The 26,514-nt window shown below is 43.5% G+C and overlaps 1 protein-coding gene across 2 annotated transcripts in view; it reads left to right on the top strand.

Moving 5' to 3' along the window:
- LOC111861925 (integrin alpha-PS2) overlaps positions 1 to 26,514 on the top strand; it is a 326,722-nt gene that overhangs the window by 132,112 nt on the left and 168,096 nt on the right. For both annotated transcript variants that reach the window (XM_023846892.2, XM_023846891.2), the window contains exon 3: positions 14,214 to 14,311. In XM_023846892.2, coding sequence (XP_023702660.1) covers positions 14,214 to 14,311 — 98 coding nt within the window. The remainder of the gene's footprint in view (positions 1 to 14,213; positions 14,312 to 26,514) is intronic.

The following is a 26,514-nucleotide window of genomic DNA, read 5'->3' as shown; positions in this document are numbered from 1 at the left end:
GGACAGGTTTTCTCCGAGTACTACGGTCTCCCCTGCCAATTCTCATTCCATCGGCTGCTCCAATCTCATCCTCTACCGTCCGGGACCGGTACAGTAGGACAATTAGTGGCCGACGTACCAAGGGGACTCAGTCTCACCCCACCCCAAGAAACTAAAAAAAAATATTTAATGCTGTGTTATATATGTAAGGTGTGTTCATTTGTTAAATTGAATAATAATTGTTAGTATGTTAAATCTTTAAAATAAACGCATCTAAAAGGTTTTATTGTGTTTGCCTGGGTGTAGAAGCTGTGTGTATTTGTGTCTCTTCTACCGATGTATTTCTTTGGAGTTCCTCCTCTTGTATTGCAGAAACTGTATTCATTACAAAACCGAATGAATGAATGAATGTATAAGGGGTGGGCCTTCTCGGCCCTTGCAGCGCGACCTACAGTGGTCTATTGTGCTTATATATTTTTTTTGCCTTAGGATCATTTCCGTGTTCACAAGAGCCCTCCACCGGTTCCTATCCTGAGACACAAGAATCCGGTTCATATCACCCAATCATATCTCTCTGTTGTAATGTAAGCTAACATGAGCTGCATTTGTTCAAAGGAAGCCGTTCTTATCCTGTCCATCTTAATTCCGCTCATCACCGTAAGGAAGCGAGTCAGTCGTTACAGTTAAATTACACTTGACTTCAGCTTTCATCAGCTGGGAACCACTATCTGTTATTTCATTGAAGGAAATGCATAAAATGAACGCAGAATGGGGAAGTCGTGTCTGCATGCCCGCTAACGTGTCATGCTCGTAAAATTGTCATCCGATTTCGATGTAATTCGGGTGTGTGGGGTTCAGAAATTCCATTTTACAGTAAGTGGAGGTGACATTGCTTACCTTTGTGTTTAGAATGTAACGGATTCGAATCTGTGCTCTAAGTCCAGCTATACTTACTGCTATAATACTTGGGTTTCCTCAGTCCCTCAAGGAAAAAGCGTATACAATGCTTTATAATAGGCCACAACAGCTTCCTTCCACAAGGTTTTGCATCCATTGTGTCTGTTTCTTCTACGATTCGATGCTATATATCCAGTTCAGTTGAAAGCCGCCCCTGAGGAAGTCGGGAACTAACTTCTCTTTCAGCCTGTCGGATACGGAGCCTCATAACTTGTACTTCATCTGAAATTGTTACCATAATTCAGCAAGAGATGTCAGATGTGTAGGGCATTAAACCCACGGAGGAAATGATACATGCAATTGTCACGTGTATCAGTGACCATAGACGGGGTTTCGATTGGTAATTGGATTTATTGAACTGTTACACAACATATCTACACGTAACTATAGCGCTATCGCTAATTCACACACTCAGAAGTTCTCTACAGCACGTACTGTCTTCTCAGTCTGCTGTATCTTCACCGGTCGTCGCCTTGTAACGGCTTTCAACGCCGTAGCTTACTCATCTTCCGTGTTCATGTCCTTACTGGCCGGCGACTCTCTCACAACTAACTAAACTCTTCAATTCACTCACTTCAACTGAACTAACTCCACTGACTATCTGCCTATAATATCTCGGCACGGACGGCACAGAAAACGCAGTTCCAACAGTTTCTTTTGTTGCATCACGAAGCTGTCACACGGATCGAGTAGAGAACATCGATGCTAAGTTAGTCCATTGATGCGTGTCAGGTATCAGTCGCCTAGCAACGGGCGTTATGGATATTCATCGCTTAGCAACGGATGTACACGCCACAATATATATCAGTGGTCGGAAGCCTCAATGACAGTCCCATGTGGAGGCAGGCTCGAATACCTCCACCGTAGCCCTGCTACTCGTAGGAAGCGACGAAAAGCGAACCTAGTTCCCGGAGGTATAACCGGACCACGTTGTTCCTGTGGGCTATAAATACGGGGTCTCGGTCCTCCAGGTTGTGAGAGACTCGAATCTGCCAATAAAATTTGGTGTTCCAGCGGAACTCGGGCCTGGGAATGACTGCGCTGGCGAGGCCCGTCCCAACAGTCTTTGGGGTCCAACGTATCCCAGGCATTTGCATTTTAATTTTCAAAATACGAATTCCTTTAAAATTCAGTTCTTGCAGTTTCGATTCGTTATTCGCATCCCGTCTTTAGTAGACGGTGAAAATTTTGTTCAGGCTGCATCATAAATCAGCCAGAAGAATGAGGAGAATTGTGATTGGTGTGATTGTTATCTGAACTCGATCACGGCCAATCATAATTTGCGTTATAAAATTAACTACTTAATGAAAACAATAGCCTTTTTCTCATATGCGTAGCACTTATTAGAAATCATTGTGATCACGAATAGAATAAGTGTCAAGATTTTGATGGATTTACACGTTTTTAGCAACATCTGATTACGAAAAAAAATTCTTTTGGGGTTTCCGTTTTGTCTTACGTCTGTGCGCCTCGCCTGTGCTTAAACGCTTGGCTGAGTGAGTGCTTAATCGGGATTTTAGAGTTTATCTACGAGGGAGAGTCAGTAAATAAGTCACAAATGGAAGTAAAAGAGCTGTAATGAACGTAATAGATTTTCTATGTGTATCATTAGTTAGCAGCACGGTGCATTTTCATGATAATCTAGGTAGGAGACGCTCATGCGCAGTGCGCAGAGGTTGGGTTCAGTCGTCAAAATGGTGACCGCGCTTGAGCCGTGTACTACCGACGAGCAGTGTTCTGTTGTGGGATGCTTGTGGCAAAATAACTCGACGCAAAGGATATACATAAGGAAATGTTTCCTGTTTACGGTGGGAAGTGTTTGTTGCGTAAAGCGGTTCACAGCTGAGTCGATACATTCTCTTAAGGGCGTTCGAAAGTCGTAGATGATGCCCGACCAGGTGAGGAAGTGGCTGAGACAACAGTCAAAATACTTCAATGGTGCGGGTTTCGACGCACTGTTAAAGCAACAGAAGAAATGTGTCAGTGTCGGTCTAGGACATGTTGAGAAATGTGTTTTTTTGTTTTAATATCACATGTTTTACGTTTTATGTGCATTTGTGACCTCTTTACTGACTTTCCCTTGTATCATAGTTTGGTGGGTGGTGAATATGCACATTCTAAAAGGTGAAGTTGTCCCTGTGCTTAACTAATTAAGCACTACGTCATGAAGGCATATGGGAGAGTGGATGTATAGATCCATATTTTCTTGACCTCGGCACTAGTTGGAGGTGAGTGGTCAGCTTCACGCCCCGGCCGCTTTACCCACGGGATAAAAGGCTCGGTGGACCCCAGAACCGGCCTGGGCGACGTGGAAAAGAGAAAATTCTTGACCCTACAAGTACTCGAACTCCGAACCCTTGGCCATCCAACCCGTAGCCAGTCGCTATACCGACTGCGCTATCCCAGCTCGAATATGTACACTCTAGCTGCAAAAGTATGGGCCCTTCACAGAGGCTCCCAAATATATAATTCTGGGTTTTCTCGAAAATGGAATGTGTGTTATCTTCATGAAAATAGAGGTACGTTCTCTAGCGGCCCGAAGTTTCTTCAAAACGGCTCGACCCATTTTTATGTGTACAGGCTATAGACCGAAATACTGTATCAAGGGCATGATCAGATCAGCATGTGTTCCCATGTAAGTAGTGCATGCATTTTCAACTAATCCTTCCAATTTTTGAATGTGGAGCGTGGAATTAAGAATAATTTGCGGAGACCTAAATTCATCATCATCACTGGCACGACAGCCCTATGTGAGCCCTGGCCTTCCTCAGGATTGCCCGCCAGGAGACCTAAATTACTTTTTTAAATTCGCATAATGGGAGGGTGGAGTCCAGCTGGGTCCACTAGGCACGTCGGCCACTGATTGGCCTATTGTACCTGCCCCGGGTGATTATAATGTTGGAGAATTTGGTGGAATGAAGATTGGCAGGGGAAACCAAAGCTCCACTTTGTCCACTACAAATCCCACTTGACCAGAACCGGGGTCAAACCTGGGTCGCCGCGGTGGGAAGCCAGCGACTAACCGCTTGAGCTATGGCGCGGCCTTGCGGAGACCTACCTGTGGGTATAAAGATTAATAAGACATGTTAAGTTATAGAATAGACTTTTTTATTATTCCTTTACCTTTCCTTTGTTGTTGTTTTTTTACTTTTATTATACATAACCTGCAATAAAAATATATATTCAGTAAGTAGGGACTCGTGAATGAGTTATGCCCAGCGGCGCAGTTTTTTTCTTTTTTGTTCACTTAGGTGTCACTTTAATTCTTGTAATGGGGCGTTGCTCAGGTCTGTGTGGTAAAGTTAGGACGGTGCATCTGCTAAAGTCTGTGTGTAGTTTCGCTATTGCCTAGTAGGTTCACTGCTACTGCATTAGTCTGGTTTCCTAATTTGTTATTCCACTATTTTATTTCACTGAGCACTGTGTTCGTATGTAGATCTTCATGGGTCCTGTAGTTGTTTTGTGTACCAAAGTGCGTTAAGAATGAATCGTAGAGGCTCGGATTGAAAGCGCTGGAGGATTTCGCTGCTGGAATTCGTGGCTGTCCCCACAGCTGAATTCCATAGGTCCATATCGAGGACTGCTTTGTATAGGAGGAGTTTGCTTTCTATTGATAGTGTTGATCTTCCGAGTAGCCAGTGCATTTGTTTCGCTTTCAGGTTCAGCTGGTTTCCTCTGGTTTTGATGTGCTTTGCCCATGTAATACCTCTATCGAGATGCATGCCTAGGTATTTAAATTCATTTTTAGATCAACATTGCCCATTTGCACTGTCGGACAGGTTTGGTTATGTAGAACGAATAAAATATGCGTGCATTTGCGTTGATTTATTTTAATTCTTCATTTCTTTGCACAGTCGTTAATCTTATTGATGATGGCTTGAAGTTCGCTGTTGTTCTGAAAGACGATTTCCTCTCTAGCCTACATTCCAACAATGAGCTCTGATATAATTACCTTCGAGGTAACTGTATCAATATACAGGACTTTCATTACAGCACCTGTTAGAACAGCTTCAAGTTCTAACGTGGTGAAAGTGTACACGTCACAAAACGAATTAAACACGTGTTATCTGTATATAGATCTTCCTTCGAAGACCACCAGAGTACTTCCACTTAGAGACAGGTAGTTGGATACGAGGTTGCTAATAAGTCTGAACAATTGAAAGAGAGTAGTTGAACCATATATGGGAGTGAGTTAGAAGTGCAGTGGGATGTTATTGGCAGGGCTGGACGGAGGTTTGTGAGAAGGTGTGATGTCACTCAGGACGTGGGACGGTGGGAAGGAGTGTGTGCACGGAAACGTGCAAGAATGACACAACGAGTGGCCAGTTAGACAGGCCAACAAATTGTTCTCGCCACGGTGGTCATAAAGAATAATAATGCATTCAGAAGCAGACTTTTACCAGACCACACGGCGTAACATCCGGAAGATATCACACTTTAAATTTTCACCTATTTCAGTTACGTATACGAAATAAGTTGTGTTTAACCAAATCGGGTGTGTCGAACACAAAAATGGCGACCAGGAATTTGTAACACGCACTTTGTTCTGTTAACCCATATTTTTCTGTACGCAGAACGTATGAACGTAATACAGCGAATTGAAATCATGGAGTTACTTAAATGAAAATTTAAATGCAGAAATGTATGACGTGATGGAAATTTTTGATGTCCAGTTTTTTCGACTCATATAAGAATTAACCAGAAAATTTAATTTTCTTTTACGTCACTAAAACTTTTTGTCGTTAGTAATAATGGTTAGTGCATAAGCAAATTTCCCTACAGAAATCTGTATGCATTCCTTGTCTAACGCTCATGGTTACATGTCCAGCCCACCGCAGTCTCCTAGATGTTACTACCCTAACAGTACAGGTTACTTAGTATTGTCTGAAGAGTGACATCTCTTAGGATTTAGTGGGTTAGCAATGTAACTCAGGGGATACAAGAAATAAGTACATAATTTCGTCGAGGAAACCCCATAGACTTAGGGTCTTACAGATCAAGGTACTGAGGATAATATTTTGACCTGAGAGGGAGGAAGCAACAGGATGCTGGAGAAAGTTGCATTATGAGGAACTTCATAATTTGAACTCCGCAACAGGTAATGAGGTGGCTGGGGTCTGTAGCACGCATTGGATGGCAGAGGGGCGCAAAAAATGTCTGGTTCGAAACCCTGAAGGAATGAGACCTCTTGTAGGACCTAGGAGTAGATGAGAGGGAAGGCATACAGCGCTGGAGGTTCTTGGAAGATTGAATCGGCCTTCTAACCACAAATATTGTTTTTTGGCCAATAATCCATCGTCCTGTCTTTATCTAAAAACCCCGTCTTGTTTATTTTTCAAAACACAACGTTTCGGAAACTGAATTCTGTCTCCGTCTTCAGGTAAAGCCTACTCATTTGTGGCCAATCGATGGAGCTAGTCCCTATCTCCGGACACCTGTGCCAGCACCAAGATGGGGTATACAAGCCAAACACAGCACAAGCTATCTGCGAGAGCTAAGAAAATATTAAAACTCCACACGTATGAGGCCTTGCACCAGAGAAGTATCACGATTGAAATCATCATCGGAGAGAAGAAATAATCCGTACAGAACCAACACAAGACAAACAAATTTTCCCACTCCAACTACACTTGACGGAATTGTAGTTCCTTGATTTCTACTGTGATAACGGGGGTCCAGATGGGGGAGGTGTCCAGAATGGGTTGACTGATCGGATGCTCCAGCAGAGACATGTGGGCGGATTCCTTGTACGTATTGCCTGTATGTGGTGTTGGGCTCAATCTGCAAGACCTTCGCTTGTTTCCAACACGTTTTGTGGCCTTCTTCATGCGCACGTTGGGCTAATTTTGATTCTACAAGCAGACCTTATGTCAGGTTATATTTGTGTTCCTTAATGCCTACGTCTAAAGGTCTGCTTGTTTCGCCGATATAACATCTGCCACAATCACATTGTATGCTGTACACCCACTGCTTCGTCTGCTGGGAATTCCTAATCGTCCAGTTTACAGCAATGTTCCACTGAGGGTATGTTTAGTCTTGAAAATAGTTACCGTTTCAGTCTCAGAACCATTTTAACAACACCAGCAGTGAGTGGAATTGGAATGAAGTTTTATCGGTCCCCACACCAAGAATTCCATATTTGCTTACTGCAGATGTAACCCACATGAGAACAATAATTGTTTGGCGCACGAGATGAATAGATTTAAGTTCAATTTTGTCACTTTTGGCTTAAGCTAACAGTAGAACATGTGTACAGTATTGGACGACAGTAAACTTGTATATGCAGTCCTTAAACAGTGAAAATTATTAATCACAATACTTTAAGTCGCAAATAACTCCCCATTGGCTTCAAGTCATTTGTTATGGCATCGATCTCGAAATTTTTACGGAATTAACGCATTATGAGCCCTCATGAATACGGAAAATTTGTCTTTTGTTTGCTGCCTCTTGTCTCTCTGTGGCTTTGCCTCGCTAACGCCTCAACGGTTTCATGGATTGTTATGTATGTTCAATATTCAAGAGGCTATCCATGAACGGTCGGTGGTCGACGAATACGAATATTCCAACTCCGAAAAATTGGGGTCTCGAAACACATAACGGGGATTTTCTCGAAAACTTTTCAACCATTTTGATCAAATTCCAGTAGTTATGGAAACTCACTCAATGTAACTACTTAGATAGTATCTTCAGGAAAGTAACGGTATCCACACTAGGGAAAAAATGCGAAACCCGAACCCGTTTTTACTGGTGGGACGGATTTGCTTATTGTTCGTTATTCGATGACCAGGAGTTGTCTAGCGAGCAGCAGCGGATTCTGTTTCCAAGGTAACGCAACTGGGGGTCATTCGTTTATGAGGAAGTATGTACTATGTTTTTATATCGATTCTGTTAATTAAGTCTTTTTGTCAAGTATGAAAGTACCGGGATAGCTCAGTCTGTATAGCGACTGCCTAAAGGCTGGACGACCAATACGTCGGATTTCTAGTCTCGGTGGGGACAAGAATTTTCACTTCTCCATGACGTCCAGACCGGCTCTGGGGCCCACCCAGCCTCCTATCCAATGGGTACCGGAGGTAAAGCGGCCGGGGCCTGAAGCTGACCACTTCCCAACAGGTGCCGAGGTCACGAAAACATGAGTCCACTCCCCCATACGTCTTCATGGTGTTACCGTTTAATAAGTTAAGCACAGGGACAAGTTTACCTTTTTTCTTATGAAAGAGCTGTAAGAAGTACTGATACTGTGAATGCGGACTTGAGGTTGTTATGGCTGTCATATGAAGATTATGGTCTTATGGCACGTGACTTTATGCAGTTCTATAGATATGTACATATATATGAACCTGCAATCCGTCATATTCCGGAAGATCATGAGCTCATAATAATAAATATATAGGTTACGTGGTGATTGGAATAAATGTCACATAATTACAGGTGAGGCAGTTGTACTATCTACAATAGGAATACTCAAATATATTCGTACCTTCGTACAACATTTTTACAAATTAGAGCGTGGAAAATTAAACGTTTTCTATTGTAGACCTACAAATTTATGTTTTTTTTTCTGGATAAATGCAACATAACAGGGTTGTAAAAAAATAAAGCTAGTCCTGTAACAGGCCGTGGAGGTCCATAAGGTTGTGAGACGTCGAGGATCCAACATTTTCTAGAAAATCGACACACAGATGGCGGTAATATCAGTCTTACGCGCCCGCCGTCTTTACCCTGGGAAGGTTCCTGGTACTCATTTCTGTTAGAGGGGGACTCGGTAGCGTAGTTGGTTGAGGCACTATGCTACAAGCCGGAAGATTGCGGGTTCGAGTCCCGATGAGTTGGATTTTTTCAATTGACCCAAACCTACTAGCCTCACTATGGCCCTGGGGTCGACTCAGCCTCTAACAGAAATGAGTACCAGGAATCTTCCTGAGGTGTAAAGGGCTGCCGGCGCTTAAGGCTGACAACCTTACCGCCATCTGTGAGCCAACTGTCTAGATAATTTGGGATCCTCAACGTTTCACAACCCTATGGGCCTTCACGGTCTGTTACAGGGGTAGCTTTACCTTTTACCATTTCTGTTAGAAGTTGAGTCGACCCTAGGGACGTATTTCGGCTGGAAGTATTAGGTCAAGTGAAAAATCCAGTTAACTCATTGGTAATCGAGCCCACGACCTTCGGGCTTGTAGAATTACTACGCTACAACGTGCTCCAGAGGAGCTATAAGGTTAGGTAGTGACTCCATAGTTCTGTCATGCTTTCACTTGTCTGTGCAGCTCAAGGTGTGTGGGTATACCGGTAAGAGTCCTGCTAAAGTAAAAGTGTTCATGTAATTCAGAACTTCAAGGAAAGTGATATCGATACCTTTCTCCGGCCCCACAAGCTGATGAAAAAGGGGGAAGGGGTGTGTTAATAAGCTAAGGGTCTGGTAACACTGATGAGGAGGTTTAGGGATTATATTGTTCACCGTGAAGACACTGGCTATATGTCGCGTGGGATAAAGAAGAGATTTTTTTATCGATTAGCAGTTAGTCGATCACAGTGGCCGCGCTGTATAAGGTATGGAACGTTTTCTTCCGCTCAAACACTTGTGACCGTCGGAACCTATTACAGTTCTCCGTAGATGCTATGGTCCTCTTTAGCCATTTCGGAAGGGTGACTGGTTTATTGGAGAGACCGATTTATTAGCATGTCATGACTTGTTTTTCGCATCTGGACAGAAAACAACCGCCTTGTTTTTGTTTACATGCAATTTGCATGCCCGGAAGGGGACAAGGTCACCACGGGAGGCAAGTCTGTATTTTTCCGAAGATGTGAATTTTATTTTGTTGACATCTGTAACTGTCATAAAGTGTCTTCGGAAAGGTGTAGCTGGAGCCTAAACTAAAGAAAATAACCGCTCTCACACGTGGGGCTCCGAGTTCTCTATCTTGGGAATAGTTTTATTCTCAAAGGTCGTTATGTGATTCGCTGACCTCACCGCCATCTGTGAGCTGAATGTCTAGAGAAAATGTGGGAGCCTCAGCGTCTCACAAACTTATGGGCCTACACGGTCTCTTGCAGGGATAGCTTTACCTTACCTTCTACCTTTTTTACTCGTAAGTGTAGGTAGGTAAAGCTATCCCTGTAACAGGCCGTGGAGGCCCATAGGGTTGTGAGATGTTGAGGCTTCTACATTTTCTAGACAATCGGCTCACGAATGGCGGTGAGTTTGTCAGCCTTACGCGCCGGCCGCACTTTACCCCCGGGAAAATACCTTCTACTCATTTCTGTTAGATGCTGATTCGAACCCAGGGCCATAGTGCGGCTGGAAGGATTAGGTAAATTGAAAACAATCCACCTCATCAGGATTCGATCCCGCGACCTTCCGATTTGTAGCATAGCGCCTTAACCAACTACGCTACCGCGTACCCCATTCATAAGTGTACTTGCTTAACGTTGCTGAATCATAAGAATAGTTAAACCATTTTAAGAACGTAAGCTCATTGATATAAGTGGTTTTTTCATAATGAGCAGTACCGTCGATATTTAGACCAGGGTTGATCAGCCTTCTATAGACATAGGAGCATCCAAATTTATCCATCACTCTCGGCGGTGGAGTGACTCGTAAGAATCGATATAAGGACGGCCGAGGTTTGATTCCAAACAGGGACAAGACTTTCTTATCTTCCACAGCGTCCAGACTAGCTCTTGGGACCCACCCAGCCTCCTATCTAATGGGTACCGCAGGCTCTTTCTCCGAGGGCCAATCAACCGTGGCGTGAAGCTCTGTTTTCCTTCATCTAGTGCCGAGGTCAAGTATAGTGCAATCCTCCGCATAGTGCTAATTTAATTAAGCACAGGGACAAATTTATTTTAATATTCAGATTACGTAATATTGTGGATCTGATAATAATTATGTGGCCTTTACCTTGCGGAGTTCCGTCGCCATGGTTACGGGACACGGGTTAGAAACACTGCATTAGAGAGTCACGTGTCTGGCGTTACGTATAAGTGCAAGTGAAATAACGTGCATTACAACGTTATGTGTTTCAGCATAACGCTGTACTTTCCATTCAGTGACATCGAAATACTGGCTTAAAAACATTACTACATGAACGTATTGTGATTTATATACCCATTGCTAGGCAACGACTCAGTAAACATATTCCCGCGGAAGCGCACGCGCGCAACAATTGGACGTCTATTGCTAGGCAGTGGATCAGTAAATAATCTTTTCAACAACAGAGAGACCGTATCTTCTGTGTGGTGCGTGCCGACGGGTTATAAGTGGACAAAGCAGGTCTTTTGAGTTAGGTGTAGTCGAGTAGGGTCCAGTTTCGAGACCATAGCCTGCAAGGATATGAGCTTGTGATATGTTGTCGAGAACTGGAGATGAAATTCGAAGTCGATCGAGAAGAAATCGTAAGAAATTAATTAGATTGTGCAAGACTTCATGTGTGTTGAAGTTACAGTGATACTGTTATTCAATTNGATGTCGAGAACTGGGTCGAGTTCTGGAGATGACATTCGAAGTCGATTGAGAAGAAATCATAAGAAATTAATTAGATTGTGCAAGACTTCATGTGTGCTGAAGTTACAATGATACTGTTATTCAATCCGTTGCCAGGATACGACTAGTGAAGACGCAGAATGTGTGCGTGTGTAATGGTTAACTGAAAGAGTGTACAATAGCGAAGCGCTGTATTGCTCTCATTGCTTACATCATGGTATTTCGGACGCATGTGGAAGTTGAAGTTGTAGGGGACGATATCCATTACATCATCGGCAGATTCAAAGTGTGCTATACCGGATTATAATAGCATATCGCCTGCTAGATGGGTACCAACACTTCGGCGAAACATACTGCTTCCGTCTTCATGGTACAGTAGTACCGAACTTCGTGGGAAATTCAGAGTAAAACCTCTTCTCGGATACCAATATCCCGATAGACTTTACGTGTAAGATCTGAAGTTCTTACAGTGGTGGTTCTGGGATATAACGCCGTGTAGTCCGTTGGAAGACAACCGACGTTTCAGAGGAACAATGCCTCCATCATCAAGGTCGAAAAACAAGCCGAGCTGGATACCAGCGTGAAAGCAGGTGGCAAGCAGTGAGACCTTGAATATGAAGGCGATATATTCCTCCGAAACGTCGGTTGTCTTCCAACGGGCTACACGGCGTTATATCTTAGTAGATAATACTCTCCGAGTTTTTCGTGGGTTTCCTTAGCCCCTCTTAATAATATAAATTAGGCGACGGTCTCTTCCTCGAACATACATTCCAAGTCATTGTTCATTGATGATCTAACTATTCGACGCTGCGCACGAGGGAGAGTCAATAAATAGGTCACTAATGTATATAAAACGAAAAACATGTGGTATTCGAAGCTAAATAAAACATTTATTTCTCTGCATATCCTCTACAAACATTGATACACTTATCCCATTGCTTTACCAGTGCGCCGAAACCCGCAGGGTAGAAGTCTTTTGACTATTGCCTCAGCGACTTCCGCATCACCGCTTCAACCTCTTCGTCATCTTCGAAACGTTTGCCACCCAGTTGTGAATGGCTGAACGCGACAAACACTTCCCACTGTAAAAAGGAAACATTTCTCTATTAAAATCTTTTGCAAAACGCACAACAGAACGCTGTTCATCGATAATATACTCCGCAAGCACAGTCGCCATTTTGACTACTGAAACCAGCCTTTGAACATTCGCATGCGCTTTCGCTACCTAGACTGTCATGAAACTGGGCTGTGCTGCTACCTAGTGATACACATAGAAAACCTATTACATCCATTACAGCTGTTTGAACTATTTACTGACTGTGTAAGATTTGAGGTTTTCACGGCGGTGACTATGAAGAGAGCCGTCTTCTGGGATGTGGCGCCGTGTAGGTATTGTGTTAACCGACGTTTCGGAGGAACGTATCGCCTCCATCTTCAGGGTATAAGAAAAAAGAAGAAAATACGCAAGCGAAGAACCGGTGTGATCAGGTGCAAATAGACTTCTGTCCCTCGTATTTTGGGTTACTGAAAACGTCGTTGAATGATCCGAGACCTATTCGTGGTAGGAGTGGGGCAGGTTTTTTTTTTTTTTAATTCGCTTAGTGGGGAGTGGAGTCGCACAGGGTCCACTCGTCATGGCGGCCACTGATTGGCCTATTGTGGCGTGCCCCGGGTGATTATGACGATGGAGAATTTGGTGGAATGAAATTTGGCAGGAGAAACCCAAGTACTCAGAGAAAAACCGCCCCAGCGCCACTTTGTCCACCACAAATCCCACTTAACCAGACCCGGGATCGAACCCCGGCCGCCGCAGTGAGAAGCCAGCGACTAACCGCTTGAGCTATGGCCCGGCCGCCAGTGCGGCGGGTTAGGAAACGGACAGACGTTGGGGGGAGGAGAATAAGAGTAGTAAATCAAAGGCGGGGATTGGGAAGGGGAAACATAGCCCCTGCCTCTCGAATGTGACCTCTAGTCTCCGATAATGACCGTCACAAAAGGAGCCTCCAAACGCCCCGGACAGAGGAAAACCAAGACAAGAACTTGCATGTGTTCTTTTTGGGAAAGGGTTCCGCGACTTGCTCAGGGAGAAACCGTCTCTCTGTTTATGTACTGGGGTTGGACCTGAATCTGTGTAGCTTCGCTGATGATCCAGTCTGAACGTCTGCTTACGGTCGGCACTGGACGTGATGTCACAAGTTTACCGGCAGATGTATTGCCCAGATCTGAATTTCTTTCTTGTGGGTTGCGTCGATTCATCCTATACCCTTCTACCCTGGAGCAGGCGATATAGTGACGAGTTACGGGCTGGACGGCCGAGGAATCTGGCTTCAACTCCCGGCAGGTGCGAGAGATTTTTCTCTTATTCACGGAGCCCAGCGGCTCTGGGTTTCATCCATAATCCTATTTAATAGCTACCGGAGGCTTTAGCTCCGGGGTGAAGTGGCTGGGGCGTGAAGTTGATATCACTCACCAAAGTCTAGTGCCGAGGTTAAGAATACATGGATCTATACACCCACTCCACACGGTTTCATGGTGTGATGCTTAATTAAGCACAAGGATAAATTTACCCTTACATGTGCTTGTTGACCTTGAAGATGGCAGCAGTGTGCTTCCCTGAGACGATGGTATCCCATCCAAGAAGTCCGGGATTGGCTGCAGGTTTGCCACTGTATTATGTACTCAGCTCTTGCAGTATACTGGAGACACGAGCAAAAAGTTGAATTCCTGACTGAACCTCTGCTGTATACCTTTTACATGTTCATGTGAACTCATGGGTATCTCATTCTCCTTCCAGGGAACAATAACAACTCGGAAGGGCGACAGATCGATCTGAAATCTGGGCAGTGGTTCGGAGCGACGGTGCAGAGCTCCGGCGAGGACGGAGTTGTCGTGGTGAGTCCAACTACACTCCAGTTGTTTCATCACAGTCCATGCATGTTACGAAAATAGGCATACCTTATGTGGCTCGGCTGAGGGGATAGGATGCAGTTTTCTGAACTATGACACAGTACATTCTGGTGAGTAAAGAAATTAATGCTATCCCTATGAGAGTCTGTGGGGACTCATAAACGTTGAGACGTTGAAGCTCCCACATTTTCTGGTTCACAGATGGCGGTGAGGTTGTTAACCTTACCCGTCGGCCGCCGTTTACGCCCAGGAAGATTCCACGTACTCATTTCTGTTAGAGGCTGAGTCGACCCCCAGGGCCATAGTGTGACTGGAAGGATTAGGTCAATTGAAAAAGAAATTCAATGACGCGTCGGAAATCTAACCCGCGACCCTTAGGCTTGCAGCATAACGCCTTAAACAACCACGATACCGCATGCCCCGTATTCTGGTAAGTGGTTACCAATATTCTGGAGGAACATACTGCCTGCATCTTGGTAAGGGAAGAACGAAACTCTGGAACGCGTTGGTAACCGCTGCCAGACCACATGGCTTCATAGCCTATAAAATCGTGGTGACCTTTTCATCGCCGCTAAAACCTCACAGCTGATTGAATACTGCTTAGAAGGAAGCTTGGGCACAGTTTTAGTGGGGAAGCCTGCAGGTGAACTTGAACCGACGAAGGCCTAACGATGAAACAGCTCTAATGAAACAAACGCGGATTTGACTTTATTGGTTTCAGGAGTGGGTCGGGCCGTTGAGTTGGTCATAATATGGAGTAACTGATTTGTTCTATCAAGGTCATTGCCTTTTCGTCACACACCCACGTTCACAGAGGCAATCAATGGACCTTCTAGAGTTACGAAAAGATTGTGGACCTTGAGAGTTTTAACTTGTAATTGGGCCCCACATGAAACGAAATTAGGAAAGTAAGTGTCCTTGGTGAGACAGTAGTTATTCTGCACTACAGTCAAACTGTCTTGTGTTATATTTTGGGGACGGAAAGTACGTTAACCAACAAACTACTCCTTTCTCTCAAGTTTTAATACCATTTGCTTTTCTCGAGTATTATCGCGCAAACTCCATTTTGTTTCTCTCCGTTTCTCCTGTGGTCGAGCAAGTTCGCTCAAGACGTGAAACCTCTGACTGGTATTTGGGGGACACCCGGGTAGAATCTCGGCTCGGACACCGGCGATCCTGGGCTGAAGGCCTTCGTCTCTTTCCTCAGTTCCTCCAAGCATGTACCGCAATAGTCTATAAAACAGGTTACGAGCACCTTCTGTCACATTATTTCCAATTCATTATTCACTGTCACCCAGTCATTCGACGTTAGGCTTATGTGTCGTAATTCGAAGTGTTGCCTTCTACGATATAGCACCCTATAGTCTGGTGAAAGTCAACCGATGTTTCAGAGGAACATATAACGTTTATTTTCAGGGTCGAAGAGTCAAACAAGCAAGAAATCAGAATCAAGCCGGCAGCAGGTAGAGTGATACATAGAACTCTTCATAATCACCGCTGTGATAACCTCAGATCCAACAATTCAAGTTCCTCATATCGTCATTAAATAAATTACAAATAAAAAAATATTTTTTTTGTGACGTTTTAAAATTTTCGGGTTGTATTTTTGAGGCGGGATTCTTTCAAAATATTCCAGGGATAGGGATCTTAGGGAATATGTAGGTCTACTACTACTACTACTACTACTACTACTACTACTACTACTACTACTACTACTACTACTACTACTACTACTACTACTACTACTACTACTACTACTACTACTACTACTACTACTACTACTACTACTACTACTACTACTACTACTACTACTACTACTACTACTACTACTACTACTACTACTACTACTACTACTACTACTACTACTACTACTACTACTACTACTACTACTACTACTACTACTATTACGGCTGCTGCTGCCGATCACAATAGCCGCGTGGTCGAAGGCATGATCTGTCTTCGCCCGCTCGAACACTGGTATCGTGGTTTCGAATCCCACTGAAGGCATGGTTATCTGTCTGCTTAAAAAGTAAAAGTAAAGTGAAGGTATCCCTGTAACAGGCCGTGGAGGCCAATAGGGTTGTGAGACGTTGAGGCTTCCACATTTTTCTAGACAATCGGCTCATAGATGGCGGAAAGGTTTGCAGCCCTACGCGCCGGCCACCCTTTACCCCCAAGAACTTTCCAAGAATATTCCTGGTACTCATTTCTGTTAGAGGCTGAGTCGACCCCAGGGCCATAGTGAGGCTAGTAGGTTTGGGTCAATTGAAAAAATCCAGCTCATCGGGACTCGAACCCGCAACCTTCGGGCTTGTAGCATAGTGCCTCAACCAACTGCGCTACCTCGTGCCCCTATCTGTCTGCGTTCATTTTGTAATTATGTTGTCCTCTGTAGGTAGCGGCCTTGCGACGGACTGATCCCCCGTCCAAGGAGCCCTACCGACTGCCTCCTGGATTAAGAAACTGAAGTGAAACAAGGCGTCTCACAGGTGCTCCAAAAGTGGGAGCAACAAGAAAGAGAGAGAAAGGCTGTTACTACTACTACTACTACTACTGCTACTGCTATGTAGTCTCTGGCACGTTCTCATTCAGAATTAGTCTCTGCAACTCTGAATCGTATAGAAAACTGGTAAGACTTCATGGACGGGAGATGGACCCATCTCATTACCTGTACCTGCACAGAAAAACAAAGTCAGACCGAAAATATATACATCCATACCTCCAGTGGCATTCGAACCCAAGATCCTAGTGTTCGAGCGGTCGAAGAAGACATTCCGCGTCCTTAGACCAGCCTGAGAGGCCGGATGTATACTTCGGCAACAAGACGAAGGGAATTACACTCACTACCTCGGAGCCTCGTTTATATGTAGTCCTCCCTTCATATGTATAAAGGCTCTTCGCCCCATTCAGTGACAGAAAATCGACTGTCGGCAAGCTTATTTAGCATTGAACTCCTGAATGATTGATCACTGCTGTTACGCTGTTTATATGGAAGAGTACCTGGAGGAGCCATCAAATGTCTTCTAACGCCGTGTACTTCCGAAAGAAACCCATCGCTTCGATCCTCAGGGTTGATGAAACCAGGAGAAACAGGCGGCCTGAAATACACCATTTCGTAAGTCTTTACAGTCCACAGTCATTGCGGTGAGAACTTCAAAATGCACATGGAAGATTTCTCGCTACAGGAAGAGTTCAAGACGATTCTGTGTCTGTTACCTATTTCTGTAGCATTAAATAGTCTATGTTGAAACATTCTGTTGGTCTGGTCCTTTGGCTTAAAAGAAGTGACATCTTTCTGCAGTGTTGTTAGATGGTGAGGCAAACGGGAAAATTTATCCCTGCACTTAATTAATTAAGAAAAAAGGTAAAGCTATCCCTGTAACAGGCCGTGGAGGCCAATAGGTTATGAGACGTCGAGGCTCCTACATTTTCAAGATAATCGGCTCACAGATGGCTGTGAGGCTGTCAGCTTTACGGGCCGGCCGCCTTTCACCCGCAGGAAGATTCCTGGTACTCATTTCTGTTAGAGGCTGAGTCGACACCAGGGCCCTAATGCTGCTGAAGGGAGTAGGTTAATTAAAACAAACCCGCGACCTTCCGGCTTCTAGTATAATGCTTCAACCAATTACATTGCCGCTTGCCCCCTTTAATTAAGCCCTATGGCCGATAAACTTGCGAGGGAGTGTAGATAGGACTCCATAATTTTTAACCTCGTCACTAGGGGTAGGCGAGTGATCAGTTTCACGCCCCCGCCCCCTTTCTTCCAGGGAAACGGTTCTCAGTGCCCATTTTATAAGAGGCTGGCTTAGCCTCAGAGCCGATTTTACCTTATGGAGACCAGACAAATCTCTTGCCTTTGCCAGAAATCGAACCACGATTGCTTTGTCATCTACCCCGTAGTCTAGTCTCTATATCGATATGTTAGGTATCTTAAGCTAAGTTAGGATGCAGTACCGGCCGATCAAGCTGATCACACGGTTTGATATATGCTCGATCTACCGAGAGGACTGTCGGGATTTCAGGCACTTGTAGTTTAGAAACAGAAAGAGACGCCAAACTGTTGTATGCAGCATTTTCACTATCAAATGGAAAAACTGTAGCCCTTCTCTTGTCAGACGCGCTATGACATATCCTGTGTTAACTTTAATGATGCAGCGTATTCACAGGCTCTACACTTGTACTTTCACATACCCCAAAAGAAAAAATGTCAAAGGTATAAGAGCAGGAGGACGAGGGGCCCAGACAATTCGTCCTGTTCTTCCTGCCCATCTGCCTTAGAAATTCGCGTTCAGACAGCCCTGGACATTGTGAGCAAAATGAAAATTGACGGTACTACTCATTATGAAAAAAGCAACTTACATCAAAGAGCTTACGTTCTTAAAATGGCTGTAACAATTCTTATGATTCAGTAACTTTAAATAAGTAAATTATACAAGTACACTTATGAGTGGGGCACGCGGTAGCGTAATTGATTGAGGCACTATGCTACAAGCTGGAAGGTCGCGGTTTCGAGTCCCCATGAAGTGGATTTTTTTCAATTTACCTAATCCTTCAATGCGCACTATGGCCCCCGGGTCGACTCAGCCTCTAACAGAAATGAGTACCAGGAAACTTCCTGAAGGTAAACGTCGGCTGGCGCGTAAGGCTAACAAACTCACTGTCATCTGTGAGCCGATTGTCTAGACGAAATGTGGAAGCCTCGACATCTCACAACCCTATGGGTCTTCACATCCTGTTACTAGGATGGCCTTACATTTTTTTTATATGTAAATGTATTTATTTGTATCCTCCCCTTGAAATTTTGAATGGCTGAATGCCTGAGCCCATCTTATTGGCATACTCCATAAATCCTTCCCTTCAGTAATACCAACATTGCAGCCTCTTAAATTTCTGAGGCAAAACCTTAACAATACTTGAATTCCTCTGCCAAATTTCATGAAACTTGGTAGGTATATCTTCCCACATGAAACCATCTCAGTCCCTTCAGTAATACCAACACTACAGCCTCTCAAACCGTTGAGGTTACTAGAAAGCCTGAACCGACCTTCCTGCGACTAGGCACGTATATCTTGCCACCTGAGGCCATCTCAGCATTGCGCTTTGTAGAGACTTTCATCGGCAATACCAACACTGCGATCCTTAATGGTAGTTGAATATGGAACGTTGGTCGGACAAGTATCAGGGGATCATGGGAATTCTCAAGAGATGGACTTGTCTGAGTGCCACTTTGCTCGCCGCAAAGTCTCAGATGGACTAATCTGGAACTGAACCCAGCCCATATTTACATGCATTTCGCGATCTCTTTCTGCTGTTTGGTTGAAAATTTTCCATCAAAAGAAATTAACATTAGAGCGGGTAGTTTCGCCGTTTGGTTTGGCTGAAGGGAATGTTTCTGGAATGCATCTTGCATGATTAATTTAATTGGTCTCTACTATTATTAGAATGTCTGGTTTCTGGTGTTTTACAGAAGTGTTGATATAACAGAGGTTTATCCGACCTAGGTGTTCGTTTGTTTTGTTAGAAGCTTCACTGTTTGGAGATGTCTGTTTTGTTTGTGGAAACAGAGAGTGGGCTGCCAGTTTTAACCCACATCTAGTGATACGAAGTATGAAAGCTGAGACGTCCTATATTTAAAAACGGAGCGAGGGTGTTTGAAGTTTTGCAAAGCCATCTAAACAGCCGAAAGTCGAGTTATGTCGTCTTTGAAACTTCACATTTTGAAATTCGTCTGAAATTTAGTTCTACCTCACAGCGCAATCCGTCTCCATCATGGCGACCAACCATTTAATCCTGTATAGAAGTACATAAGTACACGACGTGGATAAAAAGCATAATCTTTATTTTTAAAATAAGTGGTTCTTGTTGTGACGTATAGATCCAGTGCTAGGCAACAGCTCGATAAACATTTTCTCACGGAGAGAAATTGTTGTAAACAACCAGTTACTGGGTAACGCTTACAGCAATACGCCACATTAAAGGACGTCCCTTTCCAGGCAACGGAGTGGTAAACACCCCTACGAAATCTTGAGAGATGGTGTTTTCCGTGTAAATGACCAATCTCAGCCACTTGCTTAACGTCCGTTTCCATCTACACAGATTTTACGGCGTTAAATAGAAGAGTAACTGTGAGTGATGTCTCGGAAAAATGTGGTAGAAAGCATTCACGTAATGTTTGAGGGTAGATCGCAAACGTAAGTAACGAACTAAGAAAGGCAACAGAAAACTTCTGTCAGCTAAGTATCGCCATATAAACGAAAAATAAACATTTTGATGGATTAATTTTTTTTTTGTTCTGTGGCAAATATTAATATACCGAAGAAGACGGAATTATGTCTACCCTCTGTGAGAGAGAGAAAGAGAGAGAGAAATGCAGCGCAAATGCGGAACAGTATTTTCTACCTAATCCCTGAACGTAGATGATGATCATGATGATCGGATCAGATCAGATGAGATCAGAAACAATGAGATGGATGTACGTGTATCAATCATAGAAGATGCAAAAAAAAAACTATAGACTTGAAGGCAAGAAAATATGAGAGAACTAAACTTAGTAGGGAGTATAATATTAAAATTGACTTTATATAATTTGTGGGGACGTAAATTGTGTTCATCTTGCTTGGGATAGGGACCAAGTGGTGGCTCATGAGAACACGGTAATGAGCATTTTAGTCCCATGAGATCGAAAGCCTCCGAGTACCTTTGTTTCCCTCACAAGTTTTTATTCCACCAATAGCTCCGTGTTCAATAATTATCAAGTCGTGTAGTCCCGACACTGCTAGCGTAATGAAACAACTAACTGAAACATAAAAGGAGAACTCAAGAATCTCTTGAATATGCGAATGTCCGGTTCTCAGGGAAGATTTTGCTCTGTGCAGTTAACGTTAACGTTTGTAGAAATACTGATAAAGTGGTTGCAGAAAATAACTTTCTTCGTGCACATGCGCAGAAGAACTATACCACTAACTTTGTGATGTTTCAGAGAGAGTGCACGAAGACGCAGCGCTTAGAATGTTGATACACGAAAGCGGCGTCAGCTGACGCAAGATTATAGTTTGTTTACAAGACGGGGCTGCTTGTGTGTGTGAGTGCGGACGAGCGCCTAGCCTAAAATAGCGTGCTACAGTGAACTGCAGCCTACAGTTGGCGCGGCGCGGCGCGTCTGGGTGCGCACACCATGTAAACTGAGATGAAATGAAATTTATATCTGTAAGTGGATTATTTGTGAGAGGATTATGACCCTGCATGAGCTTTCGAATGTGTTAGGTGAACTGGAAGGGATTTACAAGGAAGTGGGTGTATCACATGTCAACCAACCGCCCTGGCACAGTAATCTTGTCTGAAAGTGATCCTGGATTATGTCTTAAGTCTGCCTATATCAGGAAATTTAATCTGATACCGTAGTTTTTTGGCCCGTGTAGAGTAAGAATTGTTGTAGACATTAACAGACAACATCCAAACATACGAAAATTGCCCTACAGTTTTGCCGATTCATATATAGTAAAACTTCGCTAATCCGGATTAATGTGGGGGTTGTCCGGATTAAGGGATCATCCGGATTATTGAAGCAAAAGTTAGCGCTAAACGACAAAAAAATCTTAGAACACAAATAAATGTAAAATTAAATGATACAAGTAGTGCTGATGAAAATAAATAAAAAATATCACTGCAGAACTTTTATTTAAAAATTATAAAAAGACAATAAATTTATTTAATGATAGAGGACTCAGAGCTTGTACTTCTTTTTGAACGTCATAATGCAGGTTTCAAGAAATTGTCATATTTTATTTTTCTGAACAGACAAGTAACTGATCTGCCGTCCTAGATGTCATGTGTCTTTTAAAGTACAGTATGTACTCATTTGTGAACAGTCTTTTTCATATTTAGATCCGGATTAACTGTAACCGGATTAGCGAAGGTTTACTCTTTAGTAAGCATAGTAACAACATGATTCGAATACTTATTCCCATTGCCCTTTTAAAGTTAAATGCGTATTTTCGTTTTCTATTTTACTGTTATTCATTTTTTATATTGTCACGTATTTATGGACGTGACTAATAATAATGGGGTTTAGATTGGACGCGAGGAGCCGGGGTAGCGTAGTCGTTATGGCGACTGGCTACGGGCTGGACGACTGAAGGATCGGATTTCGAGTCCCGGTATAGTCAAGAATTTTCTCCAAATCGCCCAGGCCGGCTCTGGGGTCCACCCAACCTCCTATCCAGCGGGTACCTGGGGCTCTTTGCCCGGGGTAAAACGGCCGGGGCGTGAAGTTGAACACTCACCTCCAGCTAGTGCCGAAGTCAAGAAAATGTGGGTCTATACATCCACTCCCCCACACGCCTTCATGGAGTAATGCTTAAATTCGTTGAGAACAGGGACTACTTTACCGTTTTCGAGTGGATGACTGGATTTATTGCTCACTCCTTTACAATCACTCATAATCACAATATAACTCAATGAATGACTGCCTTGGTCTCGCGCCATTATCTGAACTACGGCCGCCTCAGTTCTGATTTACGGCTGACTATTCTCGAGTCTGAGTCTTATGTTACGACCTGACGGTCAGTCTGCCAGTCTGTCTTGAAAAAAGCACCAATCTGGGGCTTATGACCAGATTTATATTACTGTCAGACAGTTGAGGGTTTCTTGATGTAGGGCGCTCTCTCTGACGAGAGGGTGGGTATGTCGTTCACAATAGCTGCTGGCCCTCGCCAGCGCAGTCATTCTCGGTTCCGAGTCCCATGGGGCTCTTAACCATATTTTACTGTCTCAGATTCGAGACTTCCCTTTTCGCCGCCTCCTACGACACGCAGGTATTCGACTGCCATTTGGTAAACCGGTTTACTTCGGTAAAAGTTAAAGTTGTCCCTGTGCATAATTAATTAAGCACTACGCCATGAAGGCATATGCGGCAGTGGATATATAGATTCACATTTTCTTGACCTCGAAACCAGCTGGAGGTTAGTGGTCAGCTTCACGCCCCAGCCCCTTCATAGATCGTACAAGTAACTAGCGTTATCGCTAATTCACACACTATACAATTCACTACAGCACGCACTATGTCTTCTCAGTCTGCTTTATCTTCAACGGTTGTTGCCTGGTAACGGCTTCCAATGCCGTGATTTCCTCAGTTCTTACTTGCTGGCGACTTGTCCTGCTTAATAACATCTCGGCACGGATCGCAGAGAATACCTCTCCCAACAGTTGCTTCATGTAGCTGTCGTACGGACCGCGTAGAGAACACTTCCCAGTTAGTCCATTGATGCGTGTTACGAATCTGGTGCTTAGCAACGAGTCTACATGTTACAGTATTGTATTATACCATACATATCAACTGGCTCTAATAGATATTGTATTATTAATATCTGCAATTGTTTACTTCTCTTTGAATTGCCCTACATTTAGTATGCAGTGATCAGGCATAATTTCTGTAATCATCTCACACCACTCACGAATGCCTCTCCATAGCTTCAGGCGGCTTTCACACACAGCAGCGTTCTCAGTGATGGAAAAGGGCAATTAATGCATTGTGTTATCAGCTGACTTGCCCAAGTGGAGGTCCCTCTCCAGCTCAAAGCCGCCTTATGTTTCGCGTTACTACATTTTTCGCAACCCCAAGAAAGTCTAATTCAGTTCTTCTGTAGAAATGAAATGCCGCCTCAAAATCACACTGACAAAAAAAAATTCTTCATCCACTCAGCCACAGAAAGGAATGAAGAAACAAAATACTCTCACTGTGACATCACATGTATGTGTTTTTATCCTGTGTTTAAATTGCTATGTGACAGCATACACCGGCCTCCAGTGAGACCGGGACAGTTGTACAGGATGTGCCATTTAAAACACAATGTATGCAGTATTACACGTGACATTAATATTGTTTCCTCATTGGATACTTCCTTAAGAGGATACGCATTGCTAAATGCTCCACGAACAGCAACAGAATATTTCGATGCGAAGTAATATTCAGGAATCAACCCGCGGTGTGTTCGTGAATACACCCTGGTAGCACTTACAGAGCCTCTGCTCAACTGGTGATAGCAGCAGCGTGGCAAAGAGTGTGATCCATTGCAGAGTAGCAATAGCCTCTGATTTCATTACGTGCCATAGTATGGGGCTGTAGTTTGGGTTGCGTTTTGAATGGTACACCCTGTATATCCGACGGTCTGAACAGCAGAGAGGAATGCATGACAAAATGGCATTCACTTTCTGTAATATCCCGGGTAGTAGACGACAGAAGATGGCGAAACCATTGTTGCGTAATCAGAAGCAGACAAAGATATATACAAAAAAAATTCCTAACTTGTGTTCACCGAGTAAAAAATAATGGAATTGAACAGTGGCTAGCTTAAATGTAGTGATGTACATCACCCCAAGACTGCGTTTGACCTCTAAGGCGGCTTAAAAAAGAGAAGGTTATTGCCTCGGGAACTACAGAACCATTCTATTGTTTTCGAAGCTCACTTTTTTTAAACTCACATCTTGTGTAATCTTTTACTGTTTGATATGATTTTGCCGACGGTTTTAGTGCGTTTATTGCTTGTAACTTAGATGTGAATAGAATAGGTGCAGCGTCATATAGGTCCATTGCAAAAACGTCACTTGAAGTAACAATGAAAAAAAAAATATCACTGAATTTAAATTCCGGCGAAAGGTCGAAGTTCATTGGTCTTCAAAATATAGTTATGTTCCCTCACCACGTCATAAATATTCGAGCTATCGCTTAAAATTCCCCAAGCGTAAGAAGGGGTCGAAGAAACGCGTTCCGGGAAAGTAAGCTCGGGAAAATTATACGACTCCATGTAACCTAGTAGAAGTTTACAAATATTTCAAAGAAATGTACTGCTTTTATCCACATGATCGAAGGGTAAGTATTATGCTTAACTTGTTGATAATTGTTTGTTTGCCTTAGTCATCCACCTTGAAGATGGAAGTATTAAGTTTCTCCGGAACACCCATAAACTGATATCACTATGCGATGTCGCATCACCAACACAGAGTAAACTCAGGTTTTGTTGTAATATCAATTGATTTAACATTACTGTCATTCTGTCATAGAATACGTATTGAGTACTATCTTCTGAGATGTGATGTAATTTAGTTTTGTAAGGTGTATAGCAAGACAACAGCGCGATAAACACCTTCTTGCTTAAGGTCACGCAACAATAGGACGAATGTTTATAGCTTGTTAGTAAGCAACAGTCAGCGCGCCAATGGACTGCCGAGATAGTTATCACGTGACTTATTTTCTGTGTGGTCTGCGCTGCGCAACAATAGAACCGTTTTCTGTGCGTAATCCGTTCCGAGAGGATAGAAGAGAATACGGGAATGGGAATTGACTTCACTTGAGTTCGGAGTTCCAAGGGAACAGGAGCGTGGCCAGAAGGAGAATTAGCAAACTTAGTGTGTGATGTTACATGTGCTATAGTTACAGTAATCTTACACTAGGAACTATTTGTAGTTACGGCTAGTGAAGATCCGATAAACAGATTCACCAATCCAAATCGGCGTCTCTGTCACTGAAGCACGTGACAGTTTGTTAGATGTTTTCCGATGTTTGGGGGGACGCGCTGCCTTTGTCTTCAGGGTAAGGAAATAAATCGAACATGATAAATGTGGTACATATATAAGGAAGCAGGTAGGATCAAGATCAGAGCTCTGAGCAAACAAGTGAGACTAAGATAAAAAGGTAATTTCTCTGTGTTTAATTAATTAAGCACGACGCCTGAAGACGTATGAGGATTATAGCTCAACCATTCNATATATATATATATATATATATATATATATATATATATTGTTACATGTACATCCGTTGTTAGGCAACATATTGGTAAACAAGGTCCTGCGAAGATCGATTTTTGGTTGCGCTAGAATAGATGAGGCTGTTTTCTATGTCGTCCGCACCGAGCAACAATAGGAACGATGCTCTTTGTGATCAGTTGCTAGGTTACGCAACGGTTCGTACAATATAATTGTGTTTTCTGTGTGGTCCGTGCCGGGACTATATATCGAGGTTCCCAGAATAACCCAGGGAGCCAAACAGTGATAAGTATGTGGTCATGAGCCCTAGATGGGGCTCGACACCAACACTTACAGACTGACTGACCGTCAGTCGCAGTGTGACTTTGACTTTGGTTAAGTCAGAGACCCGTGCGGAGGTGGGGCCGAATACCTCCACCGTGACC

The sequence above is a fragment of the Cryptotermes secundus genome, unplaced genomic scaffold, assembly GCF_002891405.2.
Source record: "Cryptotermes secundus unplaced genomic scaffold, Csec_1.0 scaffold84, whole genome shotgun sequence".
NCBI classification, from domain to species: domain Eukaryota; kingdom Metazoa; phylum Arthropoda; class Insecta; order Blattodea; family Kalotermitidae; genus Cryptotermes; species Cryptotermes secundus.
Note: the sequence above shows the minus strand (reverse complement) of the source record. Positions and strands in the feature narration are given on the sequence as shown.